Raw genomic sequence first — 26869 nt, forward strand, 5'->3', positions numbered from 1 at the left:
GGGACTGTGGCTTCCAGCCAGTGCCCAGTGAGAGTATCATACAGCATCTCGCTAGCTAGGGAAAAGATCAAACTTTAATGTTTAAAATATGGTTTCAACTGAATAAGTATCATTTTCACAGCACCGTAAAGTCAAAAAATTGTAGGTTGAACCATCCTAAGTTTGGGACCATCTGTATAGTCTGTAACTAGAAAAGAAAAACTTGCTGGGGTTGGATCCGGGGAAGCCTGAATTTCTAAGATAACCTATTTATTGATTCTGATCTGTGAGTGATACATGGGTCAAATAAAGCCTTCCTTTTCAAGGACTAGACATTTTCCTAGGAACTTTTATGATAACTATAAACATTATATAGTGCCCATCATGCGCCAGGTACTGTCCCAGAGCCTAACATATTTGAACCCTGAATCCTCACAACAACCCTATAAAGTAGGCATTGTTATTAACCTTGTTTTACAAATGAGGAAAATGAGGCACAGAGAGATTCAAACCATAGATTAACTTTGCATGCAATATCCCAAGACCCTTCATGGTTCTGCATAATGTAGTTTGTCAAGCTGTAATGAATGGTTCAGAATAATTATCATTTTGGATGTGTCCATATGGGGCCATGATTACAACATAGTGGCCTAAATAATAACAGGATTCCTATATGTGCTGCCTCTGGTTTTGTAAATAGAAACAGATTGCAGGTCACCCTGAGAGCAGAATATTCTGCTTAATTACAATTTGGCTGAGTCACTATGGTTTATGAAATGGGGTTACTGACCAAGTAGATAATTTTATTATTATAACTCTTATCACCATTAAAAAATTCACACTGTACAGAAGACATGTCATAACCCTGTAGATTTAACTAAGCCTTATCTCTGGGAAGTTAAAATGGAGTCATTCCAGGATTTGATCAATTGATGGGACTTCAGATATAATTCATCCTCTACTTGGATTGTATTTATCCAAATAGTTAAGGAGCAGGTGACCTAGAAATCTAGATGGACTAGCCTCTAAAAGCATCCTATACCAAAGGCCCAGTGCATGAAATTCATGCACTGGCGGCGGGGAGGTGGGGGGGGGGGGTTGGCCCTCAGCCCGGCCTGTGCCCTCCCGCAGTCCAGGAGCCCTTGGGGGATGTCTGACTGACAGCTTAGGCCCGCTAGAGAAATGCCAATATTTTGGATATTAAGGTTGATTTAATCCCACCTGTACCTATAGTGGTGACTAAGAATTCTACAATTCATGTATATGTGTTAAAATTACATATGGGGTCCAGTGATTTATGGGGCAAAGTAGGAACCCTGGACCAGAACTGAGAGCCTCTGGAAAAAGTAACTAAAATAATTTGGTAACAGGGGCAAATGTTTTGCCATCTTTGCAGAAGTTAATGTGCAACAGGAATGAGTGGAGTAACAGTCACCATGAGTGATGGTCAGGCTCCATGACCCACCTAATCAGCTCTATAACAGAGTGGGTTAGATGAGGGGATTGGACCCTGTGACCCTGGATTATGGAAACCTAATATCCAATATCTTACTTTCATGTTGGAGGTCATCATTGTAATACATTTCAAATGGCTTTTTAAAAAAATTATTGATTTCAGAGAGGAAGGGAAAGGGAGAGAAAGATAGAAACATCAATGATGAAAGAGAAACATTGATCAGCTGCCTCCTGCATGCCCCACAATGGGGATCGAACCCACAACCTGGGCATATGCCCTGACTGGGAATTGAACTGTGACCTCCTGGTTCATAGATTGTTGCTCAACCACTGAGTCATACTGGCCGGGCAAATTTCAAATATTTTACAGAGTAATATGATGATGACTGTCAGAAAATATTTGGTTAAAACCAGTCAGTTGGAATAACTGAAAGGATTTCAATTAGTTGACGTGGGGATCAGGCAGAGACGTGGGGGTGTTTGACATAGTGTTGTATTTTTAAATCTTCATTCTGCCCAGTGTGTGGGATGTTTGTGAGGGTGGTGAGTGGGAAGCAGACATGAGGATTCCAGGTGGTGGGTTGTTATGCTTCCCAGGTAAGATGGCGATGGCCTGGATTAGGTCAGTGCAAGTGGAGATAAAGGGATGATAAAGGTTTTAACCTAGTAAGAAGGTAAAATTGCTAGAAGTTAGTGTTGGATTGGATGTGGGAAGAAGTTAAGAATGACTCCTACATTTCTGGTCTGCTAAGGACAAAGGATGGAATAAAAATGAAAGAGGATTTTGAACCAGAAAATGATGCCAAGAAAAACCATAAAGTAGGTGGGGGAAAAATCCAGGAGGGCGTGGGGTTGTGAAAGCTGAGAAAAGGCCTTGCTCCTTAACACCAAGACCTTGAAGTTGCTCAACAAGCACTCAGCGCCCTATCATCTGATACCAGGTTACACAACAGTAGAAAGATTCTGGATAAGACCAGGCACATGCAATCCAGTCCATGTTAGGATCCCTCTTCCAGAGACAAGATGCTTTGTTTCCAGCAGCATCTCAGCTCCACAAAGCATCTTGGACAGTATCTTGTAAGAACCACCCGTGATTTTCAGGGGAGTGGTCTTAAGCAATATTTAGAAACAAAAGTGTTTTTCTAAAAGACATGTTGTCTTCAGAGATGCAATGCTGGGCATGACAACAACAAACTTCTATGATATCCTGTAGGGCAGTCTAGCCTGTGACAAGTAGCTACATCTCTTCATGCCCAATTGGGACCTTGGCTTTATCCAGCCCAACCAGAAGATTCACTGAGGTTTCTCCGATAGTAATTGGGGTTGTTCATGAATGTTTAGTTATCTTGTTTGGGGCATATGGTAGGATTAGACTTCTTTACCCACTTACTTTATATGACACTTTAGCTAATGAAATGGGCATAGAAGGGATGTATGGGTTAAGAGCCAGCATGTGGTTCACTGTATTTCTGTCCCCAGCCTCTGCAATGCAGAAAGCAAGGGTCATAAGGTAGGCCCCCCTGCAGTGACCTTTATGAGCAGAGTCCCTAATAACCTGCAGTTTATATGCACCATAGACAAGAAATAAACTGTTGTCTTAAGGCAATGTGACATTTCTTACTGTGTCATAACTTAGCCCCATCCTGACTAATACAGAAACACTCTTCCCCGAAGAAAGTAACTTTAAGGGTGCATATGATTTCCAAAGATTTTAGGACAAGTTCTTTATCAGAATTCAAGCTCAAAGACATCGGATCTCTCTTTTGTTCTTAGAGTCTCTGCAAGAAGAGACTAACATCAATTATAATAGCTACCATTTAGTAAATCTCACCAGGTGGCAGGCACTGTGCTAATTATCTTTTATACCTTGTTCCTTTTACCTCAAAATAATTGAATAGGTAAGTGGATATTAGCAAATCTTAGGGGACCAATGGGGGAACAGAGGAGGACATTATCTGTAATGCTTTCAATAGTAAAGATAAAATTTTAAAAATTAAAATGATATAATTTGGGCCCCGACAGGTTAAATAACTTGCCCAGGATCACACAGCTAGTATGTGAGAAAACTAAGATTGGAACCCAGGGCAGAGCCCTCAGACATTCTGCTAAAAAGACTCAGGATTAACCACTGATGTCCCAATGAGCAACTCAGTATCCCATATGAGTACTCTATAGAGTGGGGTTTCCCGTTAATATATGCTTTTGGGGCCTGGGATTGGATGGTCCAGTCCTAGCTACCAGGCTCCCACTTAAGCTGCCATATATCAGTTATGTGTTTGGACTCTAGAGTCAGATATATATGAACTCAAATTGGAGTTCTGTCTTTCCCCTACCAGTCCCTCTCCCTGTGCCTCAATTTTCCCATATGAAAAATTGGGTGAATAATAGTTCCTACTTCATGGAGCTGTTGGGGGGATGGGCCCCTCTTTTGCCTGTTTATTCTCAGGTCTACTCCGCACCCTTCCTCACCCTACTCTATGTTTGGGGGGTGGGGGGTGGGGGTGGGAGTGGCCTAACCAGTGATGGTGAACCTTTTGAGCTCGGCGTGCCAGCATTTTGAAAAACCCTAACTTAACTCTGGTGCCCTGTCACATATAGAAAATTTTTGATATTTGCAACCATCATAAAACAAAGACTTATATTTTTGATATTTATTTTATATATTTAAATGCCATTTAACAAAGAAAAATCAACCAAAAAAATGAGTTCGCGTGTCACCTCTGACACGCGTGTCATAGGTTCGCCATCACTGGCTCACGCTAACCCATTCTTTAGGATACCTTGTTGTTTGCTTCAGCCAATCAGAGGGGCTGGCAGGTGATTGGCAGGCAGAAAAAGGGAAAAGCCTGGGAGGGTATACCCTTCTTTCTCAGGCGATGTCTCCAGCAGTGACAGTTCTGTGCATTCAGCCCCTTCTGGGAGGCCCCTCTCTCCTTAGTCCCAGCTGTCATGTCAGTGGCTCTGACTCCTGGCTCTGTTAACAACTTGGGTTGTCACTCCAGCCCTGCTGGATGGTAGTGACCCCACTACTCCGGGAAGGGTAGTGATCTGTTGTTGCTAATCTCTGGGCTGCCTCATCATCCCCTTTCATTCTTTCAGCTCTCCCAAGACCTTTCTAAGTAGTCCCACTATGACTGTCTGACATGAGTTATGTTTTCCAATTTGTGCCAGGGCTGGTACAGAGGATTGCTTGAGATCATGCCCATAAAGTACTTAGAACAGTACTTGGCATAGTAGTATAATAAGTGCTCAGTAAATGGTAGCTTATACTATGGCTTACTTCCCTCTTACCTAGATTCTCTGCTGCTGCCAATCTGTCCTAGGCAGACACCTGCCTATATCATAGCTCCTGAGTCACTGCCCACTACTCCTCCATGTCCACAGGTCTGGGCTTCTGTTTAGATTCGCCCTTCTCTAATAATCACAGGGTAAAGGGCAAGGAAATTCCTCCACAACATTTACTACACATGTTACAACTTTATTTTTAATTGTCCAAACTTCTTACTATAGCTTAAAAAGCCCTGCTTTATCTGGCCCATCTGGCTTCCCAACTCTCCTCTCTGCCACTTTCCTCTTCCTCCACCCCCTCCCACACTGTTCGGGTCTCTCTGCCAACCTCTGTCCTCCCTTAAGCATTGGAAGGTGTAGTTTTCTCTTTTTGGAAAGCTCTTTTCTGGGCTTCTTCCAGGGAAGGCACTTTCCCACACCCCTGCCTCTGTGTTTGAATGGAACGATAAGATCTGAAGGCTTTCCCACCCCCTTTGCAGCCATAGGGTTTCTCTGCACTGTGAGATCTTTCATGTCTTTGAAGATGATGGGGACACCTGAATGCTTTACTGCATTATTCCTGATAGGGCTTCTCTCCTTTGCGGGTTCTTTCACACATTTGAAGCCAAGTTGAAGAACTGAAGGGTTTGAAGCCACATGCAAGTGTTCCCACATTTCTTACATTTATAGGATTTTTCTCCATTGCAATTTATTTTATGTTTTCCAATACACTGGAGATAACTGAAGCTCTCCTACATTTCTTACATTTATATGGTTTCTCTCCATATTTCTGATACTCAGACGGCTTGTCTCCAGGGTGACAACTGTTTTGCCTATTAGGAGAGAAATAATGCATGAAGACTTTCCCACACACACTGTAGTCCCAGGGTTTTACTCCAGGAAGAGTTTCCTTTTTCCGACAGAGATGTGGAGTAAGGCTGAAGATTCCTTCCATGGCTTTTGTACTGATCTTCAATGTCATGCTCATCCTATATTTTACCTACGGAGGCCAGGTTCCTGGCAGTTTCTGCATCACATCTCTGTGGATGTTGTGTTTTCAATACCATTCAGTTCAGAATACTTTCTAATTTCCATTCCTATTTCTCCTTTAAACATGTTATTTTTAGAAGTGTGCTCATTTCCAAATATAGGTGGATTTTCTGGATACCCATAAGTTACTGATTTCTAATTTCTACAGTGATCAGGATATAAGTTTTATATGTTTTGAATTCTTTAAACCTACTGAGACTTGCTTTATGGTCCAGAATATGGTCTGCCTTGGGAAGTGGTCCACGTGCACTTGAAAAGACAGATGCTCCCCTTGGTTGGGTGCAGTGTTCCTAGAATGCAATGTGTGGTGTAGGGTTCTTAATGTCAGTTGGGCCAAATTGGTTGATAGTATTATACATATTTATTGATTTTCTGCCTGCTTTCTGTCAGTTACTGAGAGAGGGGTATTCAAATTGCTGTTAATAATAATTTTCTATCTCTCCTTGCAATTCTGCCAGATATATATATATATAAAATTGATTTCAGAGAGTAAGGGAGAGGGAGAGAGAGATAGAGAGAGCATCATTGATAGGCTTCCTCCTACATGCCTCCTACTAGGGATCCAGCCCACAACCTGGGCATGCGCACTTGACAGGAATTGAACCTGGGACCCTTCAGTCTACAGGCCGATGCTCTATTCACTGAGCCATACCAGCTAAGGCCAGTTTTTTATTTGCATATACAGAAGCTCTTTAGATGCATAATGTTTAGAACTGGTTTTCCTCTTATAGATAGACTCCTTTATTATTATGAAATGATCCTCTTTTTTTAATGGTCCTCTTAGTTGGGGTGATTATTTATATGCTTGAATTTAAACCTACCATCTTTCTGTGTTTTCTCTGTATCCCATCTATTCTTTCTTTTTTTAAAAATCCTCATAAAATTGCCTTCTTTTATTATTATTATTACATTTATTTATTTAGAGAGAGGTAGAGGAACAGAGAGAGAAACATTGACTTGCCGTTCCACCTATCCATGCATTCATTGGTTGATTCCTGTATGCGCCCTGACTGGGGATTGAACCCACAACCTTGGCACATCAGGACTACACTCTAACCAACTTAGCTACCCAGCCAGGGTTACTACTTTCTTTTAGATTCATAAGAATTTTTTAAAAAATGATTCTACTTTATTTTCTTTGTTGATATATTAGCTATAGCTCTTTGTTTTGCTTTATAGTAGCTGCTTTAGGAGTTAGAGTATGCATTTTATCTTATTACAATTTACCTTCAAGTATATTGGGCCACTTTATGCTTAGTATAAGAATGTTACAACTAAATACTTGCCCCTTTCTGGATGTTCTGCTGTCATTGTCTATATTTTATTTTTACTTATGTCATAAACTCCATAAAATATTGTTTTTAATTTTGCATTAAGCAATTATCTTATAAAAGAGTTTTTAAAGGAAGAAAAACTTTTATTTACCTACGTATGGGTTCTTGAGATCTTTTTTTTTTCCTTTTTTTTTTTTAAATATATTTTATTGACTCTTCACAGAGAGGAAGGGAGAGAGACAGAGAGCCAGAAACATCGATGAGAGAGAAACATCGATCAGCTGCCTCCTGCACATTTCCCACTGGGGATGCGCCCGCAACCCAGGCACACGCCCCTGACCGGAATCAAACCCGGGACCCTTCAGTCCGCAGGCCGACGCTCCATCCACTGAGCCAAACCGGCCTCGGCGAGATCTTAATTCCTTTGTGTAGACCCAGCATTCCATTTGATTGTATTTTCTTTCTACCTGAAGGATTTTCTTTTAACATTTCTTATAATGTCTGCTGGTCATGAATTCTTTCAGCTTTCGTATGACAGAATACGTCATTATGTTGTCTTTTTTTTTTTTTAATATGTATATTTGGGGAAAGAATTCTAGGTTGACAGTTGTTGGGTTTTTTTTTTTTTTGGTATTTTAAAGATGCTGCTTCACTGTCTACTTGTTTGCAAATTTCAGATGAAATTTCAGATGAGAAGTCTGATGTCATTCCTTTTGTTTTGTTAATCCTTATCCTAGGTTGCCTCCCACATGCACCCCACTGGGCCAGGGATCGAACCTCCAACCCAGGTGCATGCCCTTGACCGGGAATCAAACCCGAGACCCTATGGTTCACAGGCCGATGCTTTAACCATTGAGCCACATTGGCCAGGCCTAATGCCATTCTTATTTTTGTTCCTTTGCACAGTAATGTATCCCCCCTCCACTATGACTGCTTTTAAGATTTTCACTTTACCACTGGTTTCAAGGAATGTAATTGTGATGTTCTTTGTTGTGGCTTTCTTCATGTTTCTACTTAGAGTTTGTTAAGCTTCTTGGATTTGTGAGTTTATGGTTTTTGTTAAATTTGGCAAGTTTTCAGCCATTATTTCTACAAATATTTTTTTCTGTTCCTCCTGACCCCCTCCTATCATATTCCTCCTTTACCTCAGGGACTCCAATTGCATGTTTATTAAGCTCGCTGATACTGTTTATTTTTACTTTCATTTTTTTTTATTCCCTCTGTTTCATTTTGAATAGCTGCGCTGTTTCCAGGTTCCTTAATGTTTTTATCAGTAATATTTAATCCGTTGTTAGTCCCATACAAGTGGGGTTTATGTGTGTTAAAATCTCAGATGATAGTTTTATAATGTCTAGATATTTAGTTTGTGGGTTTTTTGCTTTGTTTTGTTTTGTTTTAGATTTTCCACATCTTTACTTAATGTGCTCAATCTTTCCTCTACTTTCTTGGACATATAGATTATAAGTCTTTGTCTACTAATCCTATCATTTCTGCAACTCTTTCAATTGATTTTTCTTCTCATTATGGATTATTCTTTCCTGCTTCCTTTTGGCATAACTAATAAATTTTTATTGGATGTTAGGCATTGTGAATTTCACCTTGTTGGATGCTGGATAATTCTGATTTCCTGTAAGTATCCTTGTCCTTTGTTTTGGCACATTTTGTTCTCAGAAAGGATTTGATCCTTTTGGGGCTGGCTTTAAGATTTGCTAGGTAGGACCAGAACAGCATTTCCTCTAGGGCTAATTTTATCCCACTACGGAGACAAGATCTTTTGAGTCATCAATGATGAGGTTTTCCAGCCTGGGTGCCAGGATCAGGCCCCATTCCTTATCCTATATGATCACTCTGTTCTTCCACTTTGTTCTGTACTTCCCACTCTGGCTTGTGGGAACAGGAATTAATTCCCTGCCTCATGCAAGCTCTGGTGTTTGTTCTCTGTCTCTGTACTGGTGGTTCTTTCCCTGGCCCTTGGGTACCTTCCTCACATTCATGAGCTAATAAGGTGAAGACTGGAACAAGATCTTCTGCGGGTTTCCAGAGCTCCCTCTTTCTCTGGATAGCTCTCTTCTCTCTGGTACTCTGCTCCCAGCTTCGTCTGCTTTGGCTTCCTGGTCTCCTACTTCTGTCTTAACTCAGGGAGTCTGCCTAGTCTTGGATTCACCTTCTCTGCACAGCAGCCTGGCAACTCTCTCTAAACCAGCGGTTCTCAACCTGTGGGTCGCGACCCCTTCGGTAGTCGAACGACCCTTTCACAGGGGTCGCCTAAGACCATCGGAAAACACATATATAATTACATATTATTTTTGTGATTAATCACTATGCTTTAATTACGTTCAATTTATAACAATGAAATTGGGGGTCACCACAACATGAGGAACTGTGTTAAAGGGTTGGGGCATTAGGAAGGTTGAGAACTGCTGCTCTAAATGGTAAGCTGAACCAGTCATGATGCTCACCTCATTTCTTCCTTCTCCCTTGCGGACGAGTGTCCTGCACTGCTGCCTGTTTTATTTATTTTGCCTGTTTTATTTATTTTGCCTGTTTATGTTGTTGTTTGTTTATTTGCTTATTTTATTTGTTTTAGCAGGAGCATAAACCCAGTCCTTTTTGTTCCATCTTGGCTGGCTGGACTGGACTACTTTAAGTTATTGTGGTTCAGTTGATAAGACAGATTGCCAAGGGTGTCACTTGTTCTCATTAAATAACCTGAAGATCTGCAATCCACATCTTCCGCAAGTGCAGCAAACCCTTGTGCAATCGGTGTTACAAAAGAGTCCTACAAACGAGCTTCATGTAAGGCAATCTAATTTTTCCTTCTGGCTTGCCTTTTAATTCCTGTAATGTTTTCTCTGCTTCATTTCTCATTACTTTCTCTTTAGCAGTGAGTCAAATCCTGAGGCTTTTCTCTGCGTCCCCCCCCACCCCCCCTGCTTTTTTTTTCTCTTTTCTTTTTGGTCAGGTATCAGTAATCTAGTCAACACAGTCCTTGTGTACTTAGTTGTGTGCTTGGAGCTAAGGTGCACATGGGGTTAATAAAAACAGGGTCTTTAACTTTAAGAAATATAAGAATAACCACACCTACTGTTTTGAATTGTTTTTTTAAAGGGCCACACCTTCATTTTGGCTCACTGTTCTATGCACTGGAAGGTCATGGACTCCCAGTCAGGGTACATACCTAGGTTGTGGGTTTCTTTCTCACATCGATGTTCTCTCTCTCTTTCCCTTCCTCTCTCTCTAAAATCAACATAATAATAATAATAAATAATAATAATAAAGTTTGTTGCTACTACAAAAAGTAACCAACCAACCAACCAACAAACAAACAAAAACAAGAGGTCCACACCTGCATTTTGGAATAGATTTAGAAACAGAAGTAGAAAGTTCAAGATCAAGAATTCCCGTTTTCCTTCTTGTTCCTCAGCTTCACCAAGTTATTTACTGAGTGCGTAATACAACAAAGCACGTTAGTGTTACCTAGGAGACTAAGGCAAGTCACTGACACCGATGATGAGTTTATTCTCTTGTAGAAGAATGACACCATAGATAAAGATCCAAGGTGTGGTACCACAGTAAATCTGTGAGATTTCACAGAGAGGATCATGATTGAGGGCTGGAGAGATTAAGGCAGCCTTGGAGACCTAGTTCAGGAGCAACAGAATTTAGGGGAAAGTAGTGGCATGAGCCCAGTTGTGAGCACGAGTATCCATGTGTGGCTAGGGACAGTCGGAGAGGGTGGCGGAAGGGACTGCTGCTGGAGAACAGTGGGGAAAGTGGAAGCATATCTGTGAACGCCTCACCCGCCGGGCTCAGGCATTTGGACTGTCAGGGAGCTCTGAGGGGTTTGATGGGTGGCTATGGACAAAGACTGGTTCTGAGGAGAGGATTAGGGTTAACGTGTGCAGAGGAGGTGAGGACTGGTGGCAGAGGTGTGAGGGCAGGGCTGTTTCTCAATCATCTTTGTATTCCCAGCTGCTAGTTGAGCTTGAGCTTGCTGCCTAAGTGCATGTAAAAGTTCATCTTTTCCCTTCTAACTTCCTAATGCTCTGCATACCCACCGGCCTTGTCTATGGCAGACACACACTGTGAAAGAACCCCTTTGTGCCCGCTGGTACTTTTAAGGGCTGGACGTAGGCAAACTTGGATTCAGACTTTCCAGTCGTTTTTTGTTTTTAATTCCTCATTTTCTTCCTTTAAGGAAAAGGCACTTGGTCACTATTACAGAAATGACACAAGGGGGCCACTCCCAACCTCGACCTGCCCCATCCCTAATAAATTCTACATCATCTTAACAGATCTCACAAGGCAGACCACGCACGCATGTACACAGAAACCCAGGCGCACACGCACACTCCCAGCCCAGCCTGGTGGAGGCCCCACATCCCAGATGAGCAGGTGACAGGACACACACTTAGGTACACACATGCTCACGTGGCTCAGCGCGCGGGCAGAATAACCACTGGTTTGGACATCCCCACACCCCCCTGAGCCACAGGACCCACACCTGTGCGCACACACGCCTAGCCACAGGGACCCACACCTGTGCGCACACACGCCTAGCCACAGGGACCCACACCTGTGCGCACACACGCCTAGCCACAGGGACCCACACCTGTGCGCACACACGCCTAGCCACAGGGACCCACACCTGTGCGCACACACGCCTAGCCACAGGGACCCACACCTGTGCGCACACACTCCTAGCCACAGGGACCCACACCTGTGCGCACACACTCCTAGCCACAGGGACCCACACCTGTGCGCACACACGCCTAGCCACAGGGACCCACACCTGTGCGCACACACTCGCCCCCGCGCTCCGCGTGCAGCGCGCCAGGCCACGCACAGCCCCAGCGCGTCGGACTCGCGGGCGCGCGTCACTCGCAGGCGCCGTTGCGTCATCGGGGAGCGACGTTGCCGCGAGCGCCGGCGGAGGCTTGAAGTGACGGCAGCGGCAGCCCCTGCGCCCGCGGAGCTGCGAGTGCGAGCCGCCGGGCGGGAGCGGGCTGCGGGCTGCGGGCTGCGGGCTGCGGGCTGCGGGAGGCTGCTCGGGCCGGGGGCGCCGGCACAGGTGCGTGGTCGCCCTCCGCGCTGGGGCCGACAGAACTCCCGCCAGTGGCCGGGGCGGTGTGTCCCCCTGGCCTGTCCCCCCGAGTTCCCGAGGCCCCTCTGAGAATAGGTTCCGGCTCGTGCCCGGGTGGGGGTCGGGGTCGTGCTCTTCCGTAGACCAGGTGGCGGCCAGGCTTCCTCTGCGGACTCAGTACCCTACGCCCCTGCATGCGACGTGGGGGCCATGGCTTTGGCGTCGGGGCAGTCCGGGCGCTCGGAGGGGCAGGTGCTGGGGGCAGTCCGACCCCAGGTGAGCACTGACTGACTGAGTGGACTGGGCACTCGCTGTGCCAGACGCTGTGCAAGGCGCTCGGTGTGCCTTTCCCAGGCCTCCCGGCCGTCCAGGAGGTAAGAGCGATCACAGTGCACATTTTCCAGGCAGGGCACCAGGGCACAGGACTTCAACTTGTCCAGCTTCCCCCCGGGGGGGGGCGGGGGTTGGGTTTGAACGCGGGGATGTTTCACTTCGGAGCTGCGTGCTGCCCCTTTCGGAACCCACCGTTGGCTCCCCACAGCCCGTCACCTGGCACCTCCGGACTTTTTTTTTTTTTTTTTTTTTTTAACTTTTCGACCTTGGATAAACGCTGAGGGCTGGGAGGAGCGAAAGGTAGACTTCCTATTGGCACAGATTCTCCCTCCTCTCCTCGCCCTCTTCATTTTCTCAGGCAGCAAAGGGCTCCCCCTGTCGAGGGCTCCCCCATTCTGCACCTGAAACTGAGAGCTAAGTTTCTAAGCCCGGACAGCTTTCATGCCATGTGCATTGCTTTGCTAGTCTCTCCTCTCACCCGTCGTGTTAGATGAGGTTCAGTTGTTAAGGACGCAGGGAGTCGTTATGCAGAGGATACCAGGTACCGCAGCAGACCCATGTGGGGATTATCCAGAAGCCCGAGCATGGCCTCCAGGGAGCCCTGTTAGCCTGCAATCGAGCTTTCAAGGTTTTGAAGGAGTAATTTAAGGCCAGGTAACGAATAGCCAGAAGTTATCTCAAAATAATTTCAAAGTTACGTTAGAAAGTTTTTATATTTTAGATTACTGCCTATGTCAGTTTTGTTGAGTCATTCAGTGCTCGTGAACATTTTTCCCATAGGGTAGGAAAAAGAAAAGTCTTGTTGAAAAGGATGAAAACGTGTAAATCAGGTTTTTCAAATAGGGTGGTTTGGTTTTAGAGCTTTGTAAAGCAAATATTTCATTTAAGGTGTCACAAGAAAATTAAGAGCTTAATTCAGTTTAAGTGGGAAACTTTAGGTGACTACATTGCCTTTACCCCTTTTGCATTACTGCATAGTATGTATGACCTAAAAATTCCCAGCATGTCATTTAAAAAATGATCTCCTTATATGTGTACATGTAATTTATATTTAATTCATTAAATATGCTCCCGTCCCCCAGGAACTATTCAATTATTAACACAAACAAAATAATTCTTCGAAATAAGCTATTAAATCAAGGCTGCCTAACCAAGTTCATGTAAACACATCAATGTCCGCTTTTACACTTTGACTGAACCTGGTGGAAGTTTGCCAGTAGTTCATTTGACATCCTATTATGGAGCAAAATCATGTAGAACAAGCATGCCAAACTCAAAGGTCAACATGGGGCAAAAAGCGAGGCATGTGGCCTGCGGGCTACGAGTTTGACATGCTTGATATAGAAGTAAGACTTCTGAGTTCTGGTATTTACTGTCTGGATTTTTCATTAATTGAAATGGTATATATATATGTTTTCTATAGCACATGACTTAGGAGTAACACTTTGTGACATGGAGGAATCTGCACTGACCCTCGACACAATAGATGTTTCTTACCTGCCAAGTTCATCAGAATACAGTGTTGGCCCTTGTAAGCATGCAAGTGAGGAATGGGTAAGTTTAAGATGCGCATTAAAAGCTGTCAACCTAAAATGCTCATTTCAGTGTTTGTGAAGGTGGAAATGCTGGAGCCAAGTTAATATCAATAACTGGGAAGAAGAAATTGGGTAAAAAATTTAACTACAGACATTATGTTAAAAAGCAAAATTCTTCTGCATAGGGGAAAAAACCTACTCGTAGTTATAATTATAAAGCTGGTCTTACAAATGTTTCGGTATCGATTTTCCATAATTATACCTAACAAGTATAAATTTTGTGACAGAAATAAAGTTTATTTAAAAAAAGGAAATAAATTTTAGAATGAACCCAATCCAAAGGGCATACATTATCTTGTATTGTTTTTCCCTATTTCAACTAATGTGGCATGATTAAAATATTTCTTGTTAGGATAAAGGAGTGTTCTGTAAGTGTACTTGTCTTTTATTTAAAGCAAAATATTTTAAGCTGTATTGTAACAACCTGCTTACTATATAAGGCCTTGGTAGTTCTTTTGTGGGAGTGTGTACTTCAAGAGAGAGTAAGATTGACTGATGGGATCCAGGAGTCTGATTTTATTCATTCTGATACCTTCAGAAGCTGTTTGACTTTTTCCCAGCTTTCTTTTAAAACCTTGAATTCTGCTTTGAGTGAATCGCAGTTTTTGCCAGCTATTACTATTCTTAGGTGCTCAGCTTTTGCTCATGTTTCAAGTGTTGATCATCGAGGGGGTACCTTGAATGAAAATCACTGTGAGAAACACATAATTGTGCCACTGCCCAAAGAAAAGTATGTTATCAGTTTCTCTTCCATTTGAAATATCTTAGTTTTAGAGATCACGTGGACAAGTATAATTTTCCTGCCATTTGGTGACCAGTTTTTCCTTAATATTTATTAGGGTGAATATGGTTTCAGATCTACTCTCTTCAGATCTGCAACCTTAAAATGGAAAGAAAGCCTAATGAGCCGGAAAAGGCCATTTGTCGGAAGATGTTGTTATTCCTGTACTCCCCAGAGCTGGGTAAGAATGCTATTGCTTGTTGACCTTTAATAAACCCTTGAAATATTGGCATAGATCTCCAACTTTGTGTGAATTTGGTATTGGGCAAATACCAGATAGACTTCATTCATTGGTGTTGACTCAATTTTTCTTTCCATTCATATATTCATTAAATGTTGGTCCAGTAGTTGATGCTAGGAGAGATTTGGGTTCTTTAGTAATTTTGGTATGGCTTTAGGGGAAGAATAGATGTTACTTTAAGTTAACTCTTCCAAAGAGTTTGTGGGAACCTTCATGTAACTTCTTCAGCCCTGTGGCTTTGCTGTACTCTTGCTACATTTCTATTTCGGGCTGATGGGGGAAGGGTGTCTGTTGACTCTGTGATAGTGAAGAATGGTCATTAAAAGCTTAAGTAAAGACTTAAAAAAGAGTGTGTACGGGCTTGTTGTTTGTATTTTGGTGAAAAAAACAACAACAAAAGCCATGCAAAATCTTCTACATTACGGTGTGGCTGTCATTTCTCAGCATTTATGTGAGAAGGGTTGATCAGATGAGAGGTATGCTTCTGATGTCATTGTGCCAGAGGGACTAGTTAGCACAGGATGGTAGAATCTAATGTGGCCATGTCCTAAAGTAGTAGGGTTACCTATTAAAAGGTATACCTGGATGTTAAGCTCTGTCTGAGATGGGTCAGTTATCAGGACATAGAAATTCTGCCATTTAAGGGCCTGTCATTTATAGAGGTTGCTTATAACCTGTGTGAATTTTCTACTCAGGAATGTCTTGTCAGGAAGTAGAATTCTGATTTTAGGATAAAGGGATTTACTAACCTAGGAGACACTCATGTGGGACCCAAGCAGTTTATATTAAATTAGAGGCCCAGTGCACGAAATTCGTGCATGAGTAGAGTCCCTAGTGGCTGCCTGCTGCTGGCCGGGGTCTCCCTTCCCCTGGCTGCCTGCTGTTGCCACTGGCCAGGGCGGGGCCAGCTGGGGAGAGGGGCTGTGGGTGGTTGGCCGGCCGGCCCTGCCCCCTGGTCAAACTCCTGGTCAAACTCCCAGTTGAGGGGACAGTTTGCATATTAGGCTTTTATTATATAGGATATTTAGGTCTACTCAAGAATGTCTTAATATAAATACTGTTCCTTTCTAATCACAGGTGTCTTGCTGCAAGAATTTGGTAACATTGAAGGATCATGGAAATTTCTAGACCAGGAATAATGCCATTCAAATTAATAGGCCATAAAGATTTAAATAGAATATCATGTGCCTTTTCAGTTTTTAAAATTTAGCGTCTCATAATTTTGAATGCTTAAAAGACCAAAACAGTACCTTTACTCTAATGTGTTATTAAGTCAGGAGAGTATAAGAAATTATTTGGTGGTGGTGATGGTGGGGAAAAGTGAGTAGTATAAGAGATAATTGATTTTTGCTTAATCATAGTACCTGAACTTTAGGTACTAGAGTGCCTAAATATAGGAGCTGAACTTGATCTTAAAATTCTTTCATTACATGTTTACTTAAAATAGTTTTTGGTTGACAATATTTTTATAGTAATTTTTTTGTATTTGCTACTCTTTCTCTCAAGTCCTATTTTCCTTTTCTCTAAAGCGATTTCACTTAGTACTTTTACATGTTTTATTGAGGGTAACATTATGCTTTCTCAGCATTTATTTGTGCAAAGTGTACCTTTTATCCCAATTGATAAAGTTATAGACTTTTTCTTTTCAGCAGTTATTTCTGGATTATCTCAATGATGTAAAGAGAATGACCTTTAACCACACATTATCTCATTAAGTGGAATAAGCACTTTAAGGGAATAGAGAGACTGTACTCCTTGGAGCAAGATCTAGGATTGAATCCTAAACTTCTGCCAGCCTCAATTTTCCTGTCTGTAAAATGGGGATAAGAATTCTTATGTGTCAGGATTATTAAGAGATTTAGTAGTCTAATAATAACTACATGTTGCTTTTTTGTTGTTAGTAATTTTACTTGCAGAACAATCACAGTTTTATTTCAGTGACAGAGCATGTAGCCAATAGTATTGATTATAGCCTAATACATAAAGTGTCAGTACCAAGATAGAAAGCATCTCCCAGGCACATTGTGGAAACCGGCCATGAATCACTTCCCTTGAACATCAAAGATTAAGTCCACATTTACATATGAAGGTATCTGCTCACTTTGCAGTTTTCAAATACAATTAGTGAATCTCCTGCTGAGTTTGGAACATATGATATATTGGTGCTCCAGTGGGGGAAAAATTCTAATTTTCCTATTTTGCTTTTTTTTTTTTTTTTTTTTTTTTTAGTTTCCTAGTTTTGGGAACACTGAAATCTCCAGTATTTCTGTCAATGACTGAAGCTATCTGTAGCTTCAACTGTTTTGGTTTGGAGGGGTGGGAGGCAAGAAAGGGAGAGGTGCTGTTTCCTTTGCAAGGTGTTCAGGATTAATTTTGAATTTGTGACCTTCTTTAAAGGCTAAAAGGTACTTTTCAGTAAAACAGTTTTTCTTCAATATTTTGATTTTGAAGCAATGGCTAACTTTATGCTTGAATTTTGAAAGTTATCAAGTGCTAGTAATGTGAGCTCTTCACCAGCAATCCAATTGTATATTTATGTTTCTGTTTATTTTGTTTTACATAGGATAAGTTTTTCAACCCCAGTATCCCATCTTTGGGTTTGCGGAATGTCATTTATATCAATGAAACTCACACGAGGTAAAAATAAATTTCTTTTACTTCTAATACATCTCAAAAAAACCAAAAAACATCTATAATAAGTAATGCACTATAAGATGAATCTCATTATGTTTTTGAGAGCTAATAGAATATGAGCTTCTGACATAGGTTTTATCTAAAATTTGGAAACAATATAGTCACATGACAGACCTATAACTATTACCACTGCTGTCCTTACATAATAAATATTTTCTTGAGCATGTAGCTATCACTTATAGCTTTCTCTGACTTACTCATTTATTGAGTTTGCATCTGAAGTGTTCCAATTGTGATAAAGATTTGTCTGAGGAGAGGTTTATAGGTTTTAATGTCTTATGATCTATTATGACTATTTTATACTTAAAAAGGAATAACTATTTTATACTTTTAAAAAAAGTATAGCCAATCTAGAGTTTTAGGATATATTTTCCTCCAATGTGGGAACGTTCTTTGATTTATTAGCTTAAGACTTTACTTAGAATTCTTCCAAATTCCAGGCAAGTGGGGATAGGCTGTTAGGCAGCAGAGTGAGAGAAAAGAGGCTTTGTTTTGTGTGAATCTAGGCTAGGGGATAAGGAAGGAGGGTGGAAAGGTTGTGTGAATGTCTTTGAGGCATGAGAGGAACGGCAGCCAAAAATGCTACCGGTTCTTATAATTCTAAGAGTAAATGCCTGTCGTAGGGAAGCAGTAAGCTCAGGTGATAAGAAGTACTTGAATTTTTATGAAAAACTGAGCCAGGAAGTCAAATACTCAAATTTTAAGTCTTTCTGCTCATATTTTGATGATGAGATCATAAATTATCATGACATGTATATTTAAGTTTTTTTTTTTAAAATAGAGCTGAAGTCAGGGGACATATTTTTTCTCATTCCCACGCTCCCCATTCCTCTTGTCCCCCCCCCCCCCCCCCCCACACACACACACACTTTTAAGGTGAGAGGAGAGATCCTGGTTCATTGGTTTAAGATCCTAAGAAAAGAGATCTCATAGGGTCTCTTCTTTATGTAAGTACACATTTAATCTAGAAAGCCAAGGGGTCCATCTGTTGCCCTCAGTTGGAGGCAGTTAAGAGGAAGTTATATTGACAAGGCAGAATGAAACTCTTCAATGTGATAAGCTGTCTGTGCAGTTGAGTTGGCTATTTAAATCTTCTGTGTGTTACCTGAAGCGAAGTCTGAACAGTTTTACACAGGCATGTGCATGCGCGCACACACACACACAAAGCTTTTAGTCTATTGAAAAGGGATTTCATAGAGAGGTTAGACTTTATACATTCCAGTAATAATTCTGAAAGTTTTCATTGAAGAAAGAGTTTAGAATTAAACACTTAACATACTGGGCCAAGTTTCCAGAGAATTGAGACGAAGGAAGGGAGGAAGAAAGAAAGAGTTGGAGGAGCATGTGCCTCATAAACAGTTCCCCCTCAGATGACTTTTCCTCCCTTGAGGGCCTTTTGGTTCTTTTCAGAATGGATGGATTTATAATTGAAATCTTCCATTTACATCAACATCATTATGGAGGAAATGATAATGAGGCCTTATATACTCAGTAGGAATGGTATCAAATCATTGCATAATGAGAGTTTGTAGCATTCTTATTCTGAGATACCTGTGCCCAACCCCTCATCCAAATAATACATAATCATTGCGAGGAATATGTCCTATCCCTTAGGTATGTTGAATGTGTGCGTGTTTTTTTATGTGTGTGTGTGTGTGTGTGTGTGTGTGTGTTTAAAGACTAAGAAATTCTGGCTTCATGAGCCTAGAATACAACTTTAGAAGAATTACTATAACAACAATAACAAAAAATTAGCCCTCGGTGGTATGAAAACTTCCAAATTATCTTTTATAGCCCATAGCTATAGCTATCAACTGTATAGCAATATAGAGCTTAAATATTTGCTTCTTTGTATGGGATTAATAAAGTAATATATTTCTGTTTCTTTTGCTTATATATTTGGTTTATTATTTGGCATAGTAACACGATTAGGCATTCATACACAGATTCCCAGTTTAAATTTTAGCTGAGAGCACATGAAAGAAATTGGGAATAAAATTGTCTGAACTTCTATGGAGAATTTGCTACAGGAGGAGCCCAATCCCGGGAGTGGATGAAACAAGACCTTGTTTTTACAGGAGAGAGACCACTGTGTACTTTAAGCAGCTTGTTTTAAGTGTTCCTAGAGTGCTTCTCTGCTAAAGGGTTTTTCCCGTTGCAGGCACCGAGGATGGCTGGCAAGGCGTCTTTCGTACGTGCTTTTTGTTCAAGAGCGAGACGTCCATAAAGGCATGTTTGCCACCAATGTGACAGAAAACGTACTGAACAGCAGTCGGTAAGGGCAGGGGCACCTTGGTAAAGGGGAGGGGCGTGGGTGCGCTGCAGGAGTGGGGGCCACGAAGTAATTTCCTTTATTAACCTTTAGTGCCTCTGGGACTCTGTCTCCAGAGACGTTTGCATTTCCAAGTTAAATGTTAAGCTCCACACGGAAACCAAGGAAGACAGAGCAGGTGGTTTTCGTGGGCAACGCCCTGTGAGAGTGGCAGGCTTGTTTTATGGGTTAACAAGTGAATGGGTTTCTAACACATGAGAGCAAGTTGGAGTCAGTTGTGCACATAGCTTCCAAAATTTTCTGTTAAGTATTCTATAATATGAATGTTTAAAACATTGCATTTTCTATTTTGTAGCCAAAAGAGAAGCAAGCCTGATATGTCTGTCGAACAGTTATTGTGTACGTAGGCAGAAACTTCTAGAAAGTCGTTGTTAGCATAGCTGGACATTCGAACTCACATAGCTGTTACCCAGTGAGGAGACCAAGATACTGTCTGTGCTCGTGGAGGAGCTTGCTTGCAAATGGAAGAGACTGGCTGGAGCTCAGGTGGCCTGGGGAAATGAATCATGTGGCGATCAGGCATTAGAGGATGGGGATGTGGAAGAAGGTTGGTCTCTGCTCCACATGGTTGGTGTGGCCCATGTTCCACATCTCCCTGGATTTGGGCAGCTGGGGACAGGGCTGGATTGAAAGATGCTCAGCAATGCAGGCTCTGTGGTGTGGTTGTTAAGGCCTGAACAGTGTGGCTCATAATAGGTATTCAGATATTTATTGAATGAATGAATGAATGAATGATGAGTGAATGAACAGTTGATAATGGAGATGTAATAATCATGTCAATTACTTGTGAAAATGTTCCTGGCCAGATTGAAATAAATGCTATTCAAAGAATGGACTCAGGGCACATAAGTGTTCTGTGGGGTTGGTCTTTTCATATTAATGAATTGTGGGGCTGTGTGGAGTCTAATATTGGTAGCAATGGTGGGAGAAAACACAGTTATTTGAAACTCCCTTGGATTATTACTCTGTTTTCTAGGTAAAAACCTGCAAGTATGTTTTATTCTCTGCAGGTATTTTGACTAGTAACTAAAATGTCAGAAGTGATTTAAGGAGGTTTAATCTCATGCGTTCTCCCCCACGTCATGTGGGAGGTTTATTAAACTGGATAGAATCTTCCCCTTTATCTCACTGCTTATTGTTCTGTGCTCTTGTAGTCTTGAGCTTTGCCTTTTTGAACTTCAATATTTATGTCCCTCTTGCATCCTTCCTAGAGAGTTTTATATATGGTTCTAATAGAGTCACACTAATGTGAATAATTAAGCCCTCAAAAGTAAAGTTAGACATTACTTGACAGTGAGTTTTGGATGCCTCTGAATCATGTGCCTCAATGGGTAATCTTCCTTTTTTCTCTTCTTGGGGGGGTACAGCTTTGTGTCTCCCCCAGCACAGCTGGAACACTCAAATTCACATAGCTGTTACCCAGTGAATTTGAATTAAATTCCTAAATAGGCTTTCCAGAGTCCTGAGGGGTTCATTGCTTTAGGAATATGATAGCCTTAATATTTAATAGGCAACCAAAGAAAACACTTCAAACTTGAGCTTATTATTTCATTAGAGGCCCAGTGCACAGATCCGTGCACTGGTGGGGTCCCCTAGCCTGGCCTGAGCCCTCTTGCAATCCAAGACCCCTCAGGGGATGTTGGAGAGCTGGTTTTGGCCTGATCCCCGCAGGCCAGGCCAAGGGATCCCACTGGTGCACAAACCCATGCACCGGGCCTCTAGTATGCATATAAGATCTTTGGTTAATCTCTTTCCATCTTCTCTCCTCCCCGCTTCCCTCTGAGATTCATCAGACTGTTCCATGTTCCCATGCCTGTGCATTGAGCGTCTGCCCCCTGATAGTCAGTGCACGTCATAGCTAATGGTTGAACGGTCGCTTAGGATTTTATGTATATAGATGTTGCCACACATTAAAGAGGAGGTACATTTTGTTTCGTGACTTAGAGCTATGGTTTACAAAATGCTAAATACAGAATATAGTACAGTATCAGATACATTGTCTGTCTTTCCACTTCCAAATCAGAGTGCAAGATGCCATTGCAGAAGTGGCTGCTGAATTAAACCCCGAGGGCTCTGCTCAGCAGCAATCCAAAGCCGTCAATAAAGTGAGAAAGAGAGCCAAAAGGATCCTTGAAGAAATGGTCGCCACTGTCTCACCAGCAATGATCAGGTATTAAAGGCAAGGCAGAAGGTCTCCAATGAGAACCATCTGTTATGAGAAAACAGGGTGGAACCATGGGACTTCCTCTGGGTCCAGGATGCTTTAACATAGTCTGATGTCACACCCAACTCTTTATATTCTTATTAGAGGCTCAATGCACGAAATTCGTGCAAGAGTAGGCCTTCCTTCCTCCGACTGCCGGCACCGGCTTCCCTCTGACAGCCGGGACCCGGGCTTCCCTTGCAGCCCCGGCTTCGTCCTGAAGGACATCTGGTCTAATTAGCATATTACGCTTTTATTATTATTGATTCGTCTTTTATGGAAGTAGCACGGTGGTTGGCTTTTAAGGTGCTTCCACCTCTGTTAATTGAAGCAGCCATTGCATTCCCGCTGATACTTGCTTTCTAGACTAGGTGTGAGCCAGGTTTCACATACCCATGTCTAAAAGGGAGTGGTTGTCTGTTGTTCTGCTCTCTGAAATACTCGCATGGCCATTTGCTTATAAGGTCTAAGTGTTAGGTGAAATGTAAGATTTTAGTCCATAATAAATGGATACTTTTATAAGTACTATATATGTAAAGTTAGCTATTGAATTCCACAATTCAGATACACAGGCACACAGAGTCACTTACGAGCACTAAGTACACACACACACACACGTTTAAATTTGTTTTTACTTTCAGACTGACTGGATGGGTGCTGCTAAAACTGTTCAACAGCTTCTTTTGGAACATTCAAATTCACAAGGGTCAACTTGAGATGGTTAAAGCTGCAACCGAGGCAAGAAATATGGGACTATGTCATTCCATTTTCTCCACAGTTGAAGAGTGATTTTATGATTGTTTTGAAATTGTTCCCTTGTATACTGTTGTGCTTTCCAACCCATCTGGGAGATCTCCCCCAGGACGATGACTGCAGAGCTGTGTGTGCAAGGGGCAGTGGGACAGAGGAGGACCTGCCAGCCATGCAGGATTCCTTTAGTAATTACCTTGTAACAATTCTGAATATTAGGTAGAACAATCCCTACTTTATAAATGAGGAAATAAAGGCTCAGATGAAGTAAGAAATTTTTCCAAGTCATGGCTAATAGGTGGCTTGCCTGGGATTTCAGGTTGCATCAGGCTTGACTCCGAAACCTGTGCTCTTGCCTAATGATGAGAGCTGCTCTCAGAGACATGTGGGCTCAACTTGAACTCTTTTCTTTTAAATTTTTTTTTATTGATTTTGAGAGAGTGGAAGGGAGAGGGCGAGAGAGAAACATAGATGAGAGAGTGAAACATGGATTGGCTGCCTTGTGCACGCCCCCCCTAGGGGGGATGGAGCCTGAAACCCAGACACGTGCCCTGGCCAGGAATCAAACTGGCAACCTTTCCGTGCACAGGATGATGCCCAACTAACTGAGCCACACCAGCCAAAGTGCAACTTGAAATCGTGATTACTTTTCTCCTTCTCTAATATAAATAATATTTCCAGTATTCTTTCAATTTAATATTTAGCTAAAAACAACTACAAAAAATAGTAGTTGTTTTTATCTATCAATATATTATTTTTTGTAGTTGTTTTTAGCTCGATACATATTAAATTGAAAGAATACTAGAAAATGTTTTTAAAGAATGAGTCACAGATTAGCCAGTGTCTGAGTGACTCTAACCAAAAATGAAATTGCAGAGTATGATTGAACTGGACATTTGAACTTACATTTGGCATTTTCCTTTCACCAGATGAATTTGCCGCTTATATTTCTACCGGTTCATAGATCCCACATTGACTATCTGCTGCTCACCTTCATTCTCTTCTGTCATAACATCAAAGCACCATACATTGCTTCGGGCAATAACCTCAACATCCCCATCTTCAGGTAAGATGAGCTTATTTTGTAATTTAAGGTATGAAAAGGATTATATTCTGAATTTTTGTACCTTTTGACAGGATATTGAAATTTTTTTATTTTCATTATAAAAGTAACGCATGGTCATTGTGAAAACTTTGAAATGTACAAAAAAACATTAAGACTATCACCATTATTTCTGTGTTTTATATGGGATACTTGGTAAACTCTGCCTAAACTTTATGGGCAATATTTACCAAATGGATAAAGGGCAATTAGAAAGACAAGACAGCAAATTACTGTATCAGGCTTGGCAGTAGGGAGGTGGGGTGGTGGTGGTGGTGGTGTAAAGGTAGTTAAGAACTATACCTGTTAACTTCCATCTTATAATTTAGAAGGGCTAAAAACCTGCAACCACTACAGTATCACATGAAAGTGTGTATTTTAGAGGTTTTCAGGAGAGTGAAGTGCATTCCATTCAGAGGAGATAGTATATGACAAGGCAGAAATGCAAAAGCATGATTTGTTCAGGCAATGCAGATGATTCAGTAGGGTTGGAATGTTGGATGCCTTGGAGGGCTGCAGGCTGGAGGTGGTAACTGCATAGGTAGTGAGGACTAGGTCAAAATGGTTTGTAAGCCAAGGGTTTAGAGCGTATCCTGTACTTGAGGAATAACAGGGTCAGATTTGCACTTAGAAAAGTCCTTCTGGATTAGAGGGTGTAAGAGCAATTCTGACTCGATTGCAATATTCAGGCAAAAGGTAACGAAGGCTAAGATTAAAAGCACTGTAATGCTGTTGGAGAGGAGGGTATCGACTTAAAGAGTGTTTATTAAGTTGAATTTACAAGAGCAAATGCTAGTCCAGGTGAGTGGCTCAACAGAGGAGGAGAGGAGGTGAGGTGGGAGGAAGACAATCAGGTGTTTACCACTGGTAGGTAAGGCAGCTGATCACCAATGGGCAATTGGTGAGGAGTAGGTTTTGTTGGTTAGTGAAGTTGCCGTTTCAAACTTCATAGCTTAAAATACCTGTAAGGTCAGCTCTGTGAGTTGTAGCGAGTAAGAGGATGACTTTAGAGTGCCTGGAAGGAAGTGGGCTGGCAGGTTTGCAAGGTGTGAAGTCTGATCCTCAGCCTCACAGTCCAAGGAGCTCCTTCCTAATTGCTTAGCTCAGAGCTCTGTGGCCAACCAGACTCACATGGACGACGGACGAGAAGCCATCCGCTCATGAAGTCAGCTGATGCTTACCCAGCTATGCGGTACACAGGAGTGAACAGCTTCGTAGACCCCGCCTTCAGATAGCTCACTAATCTATCAGACAGTGTGATGTGACCCCACAGGGCAGACGTGCTTTTCCAGGGACTAGAATAGTTTACGTTCCTGGGCACCTCTTCCCATTACTGAGGAAGCTGGGGAGCGGAATTAGAAAGTCATCAGAAAGTTGCTGGTAGGCATAGATTTAGAGCGAAGTCTGGGTTCTAGAGAAGTCTGGGTTCTAGAGAAGTCTTGCCCATAACAGTCTGCCTCTTTTGTAATCAGAATAACTCATGTACTCATGCTCTACAGTTTCTCAACTTGGATCTCTTGGAAGTGCTCGCTCAACACTGATAACTTCTCATAACTCGGCTGTCCTGTCATGTAACTCTATGCCAGTCATTGCTTAACCCATCAGTCCTTCAGACGTGACAGACTAGATAACCTGGCCTGTTTATTAGCACCTTTCTTTTGTCACAAACCACTTTCCAGGGTGAGTTATTTTAATGGGTGGTTCATCTCATTCAATATGAACTTATTCTGCAGGGTTTTACTCTCAAAGAGTGAAATTAAGTTCTAGGAGCATCTTACTGCTGCCTTTTTATACTCACTATAAAAGTACCATATATATTTATATTTATATGAATATCACTCTGGAAAGAAAGACTTAAGTTTTAGAAAATTTCAAGTTCATAGGAAAAATCAATCAGTATTGTAGAAAGAGACCTAGGTTTGTGAAAAAATGTTGTTTCCTTCCTGTGAGTAGGAATATGAAGCAGATTCCTGTTTCGTGATTTGAAAGGATGGCTGTCCTTCGTTTCACTTTGATAGAAGTACCTTTGTCTCACAGAACACTCTCTGAACAATATTTATTTGAGAAATTTCTGCAAAGTAGCTTGTGTAACATCACATTCATTTTGTAGTAAATGTGCCATAGGAAGATTTTGGGAGGTCTAACGGTCAATGTCTTGAGAGCCTGGACAGGGTTTTAAAATTCAGCAGGATTTCATAATCCTCTGAAACTCTAGCATCGACTGTGCAGGGTGATGTGTCAGAGAGGCTTCTTTTGGCTGGGAACCGATGTAGGAGAGCCACAGCACACGGAGTGAGGTTCTGAAGGCTGACGAATAATGGCAATGACCGGAAAATGGGAAAATGTCCACATGCTCGCTGTCAGTGGCTCCAGCAGCATGTGGTTTATAGTCACCTGACAAATGCTTGGAAGTAACTTGGGATTTGAGCATTCTTTGTAACTTTTTGAATTTCTAGTACCTTGATCCATAAACTTGGGGGCTTTTTCATACGACGGAGGTTGGATGAAACACCAGATGGACGGAAGGATGTTCTCTATAGAGCTCTGCTCCACGGGGTATGTCTCACCTCTAATTAGCCTCCAAGCCGTGTGGTCGTTACCACAGTAGATGGAAGAAGAGAGACTCTTGTCCGAGTAATTATTTGATTGATTATTGCTTGGGTATGGGTTTGATGATTACTTTTTATCATCACCAGAATACAGCATTAAAGGAGCTGCCCTGTTGCTATT

The 26869-nt window shown here is 41.9% G+C and overlaps 1 protein-coding gene across 7 annotated transcripts in view; it reads left to right on the forward strand.

The window, feature by feature from the left end:
- GPAM (glycerol-3-phosphate acyltransferase, mitochondrial) overlaps nt 1–26869 on the forward strand; it is a 110398-nt gene that overhangs the window by 63324 nt on the left and 20205 nt on the right. For 2 of the 7 annotated variants that reach the window (XM_036335998.1, XM_036336002.1), the window contains exons 1-9: nt 12103–12482; nt 13865–13995; nt 14876–14998; nt 17622–17695; nt 19914–20027; nt 22108–22254; nt 22929–23025; nt 23967–24103; nt 26596–26695. In XM_036335998.1, the coding sequence (XP_036191891.1) occupies nt 13894–13995; nt 14876–14998; nt 17622–17695; nt 19914–20027; nt 22108–22254; nt 22929–23025; nt 23967–24103; nt 26596–26695 (894 nt within the window). In that variant the 5' untranslated portion in view covers nt 12103–12482; nt 13865–13893. The other 5 variants (XM_036336001.1, XM_036336000.1, XM_036335999.1 and 2 more) reach the window with 4 other exon arrangements.

Source organism: Myotis myotis, unplaced genomic scaffold (genome assembly GCF_014108235.1).
Source record: "Myotis myotis isolate mMyoMyo1 unplaced genomic scaffold, mMyoMyo1.p scaffold_m19_p_15, whole genome shotgun sequence".
Lineage (NCBI taxonomy): Eukaryota > Metazoa > Chordata > Mammalia > Chiroptera > Vespertilionidae > Myotis > Myotis myotis.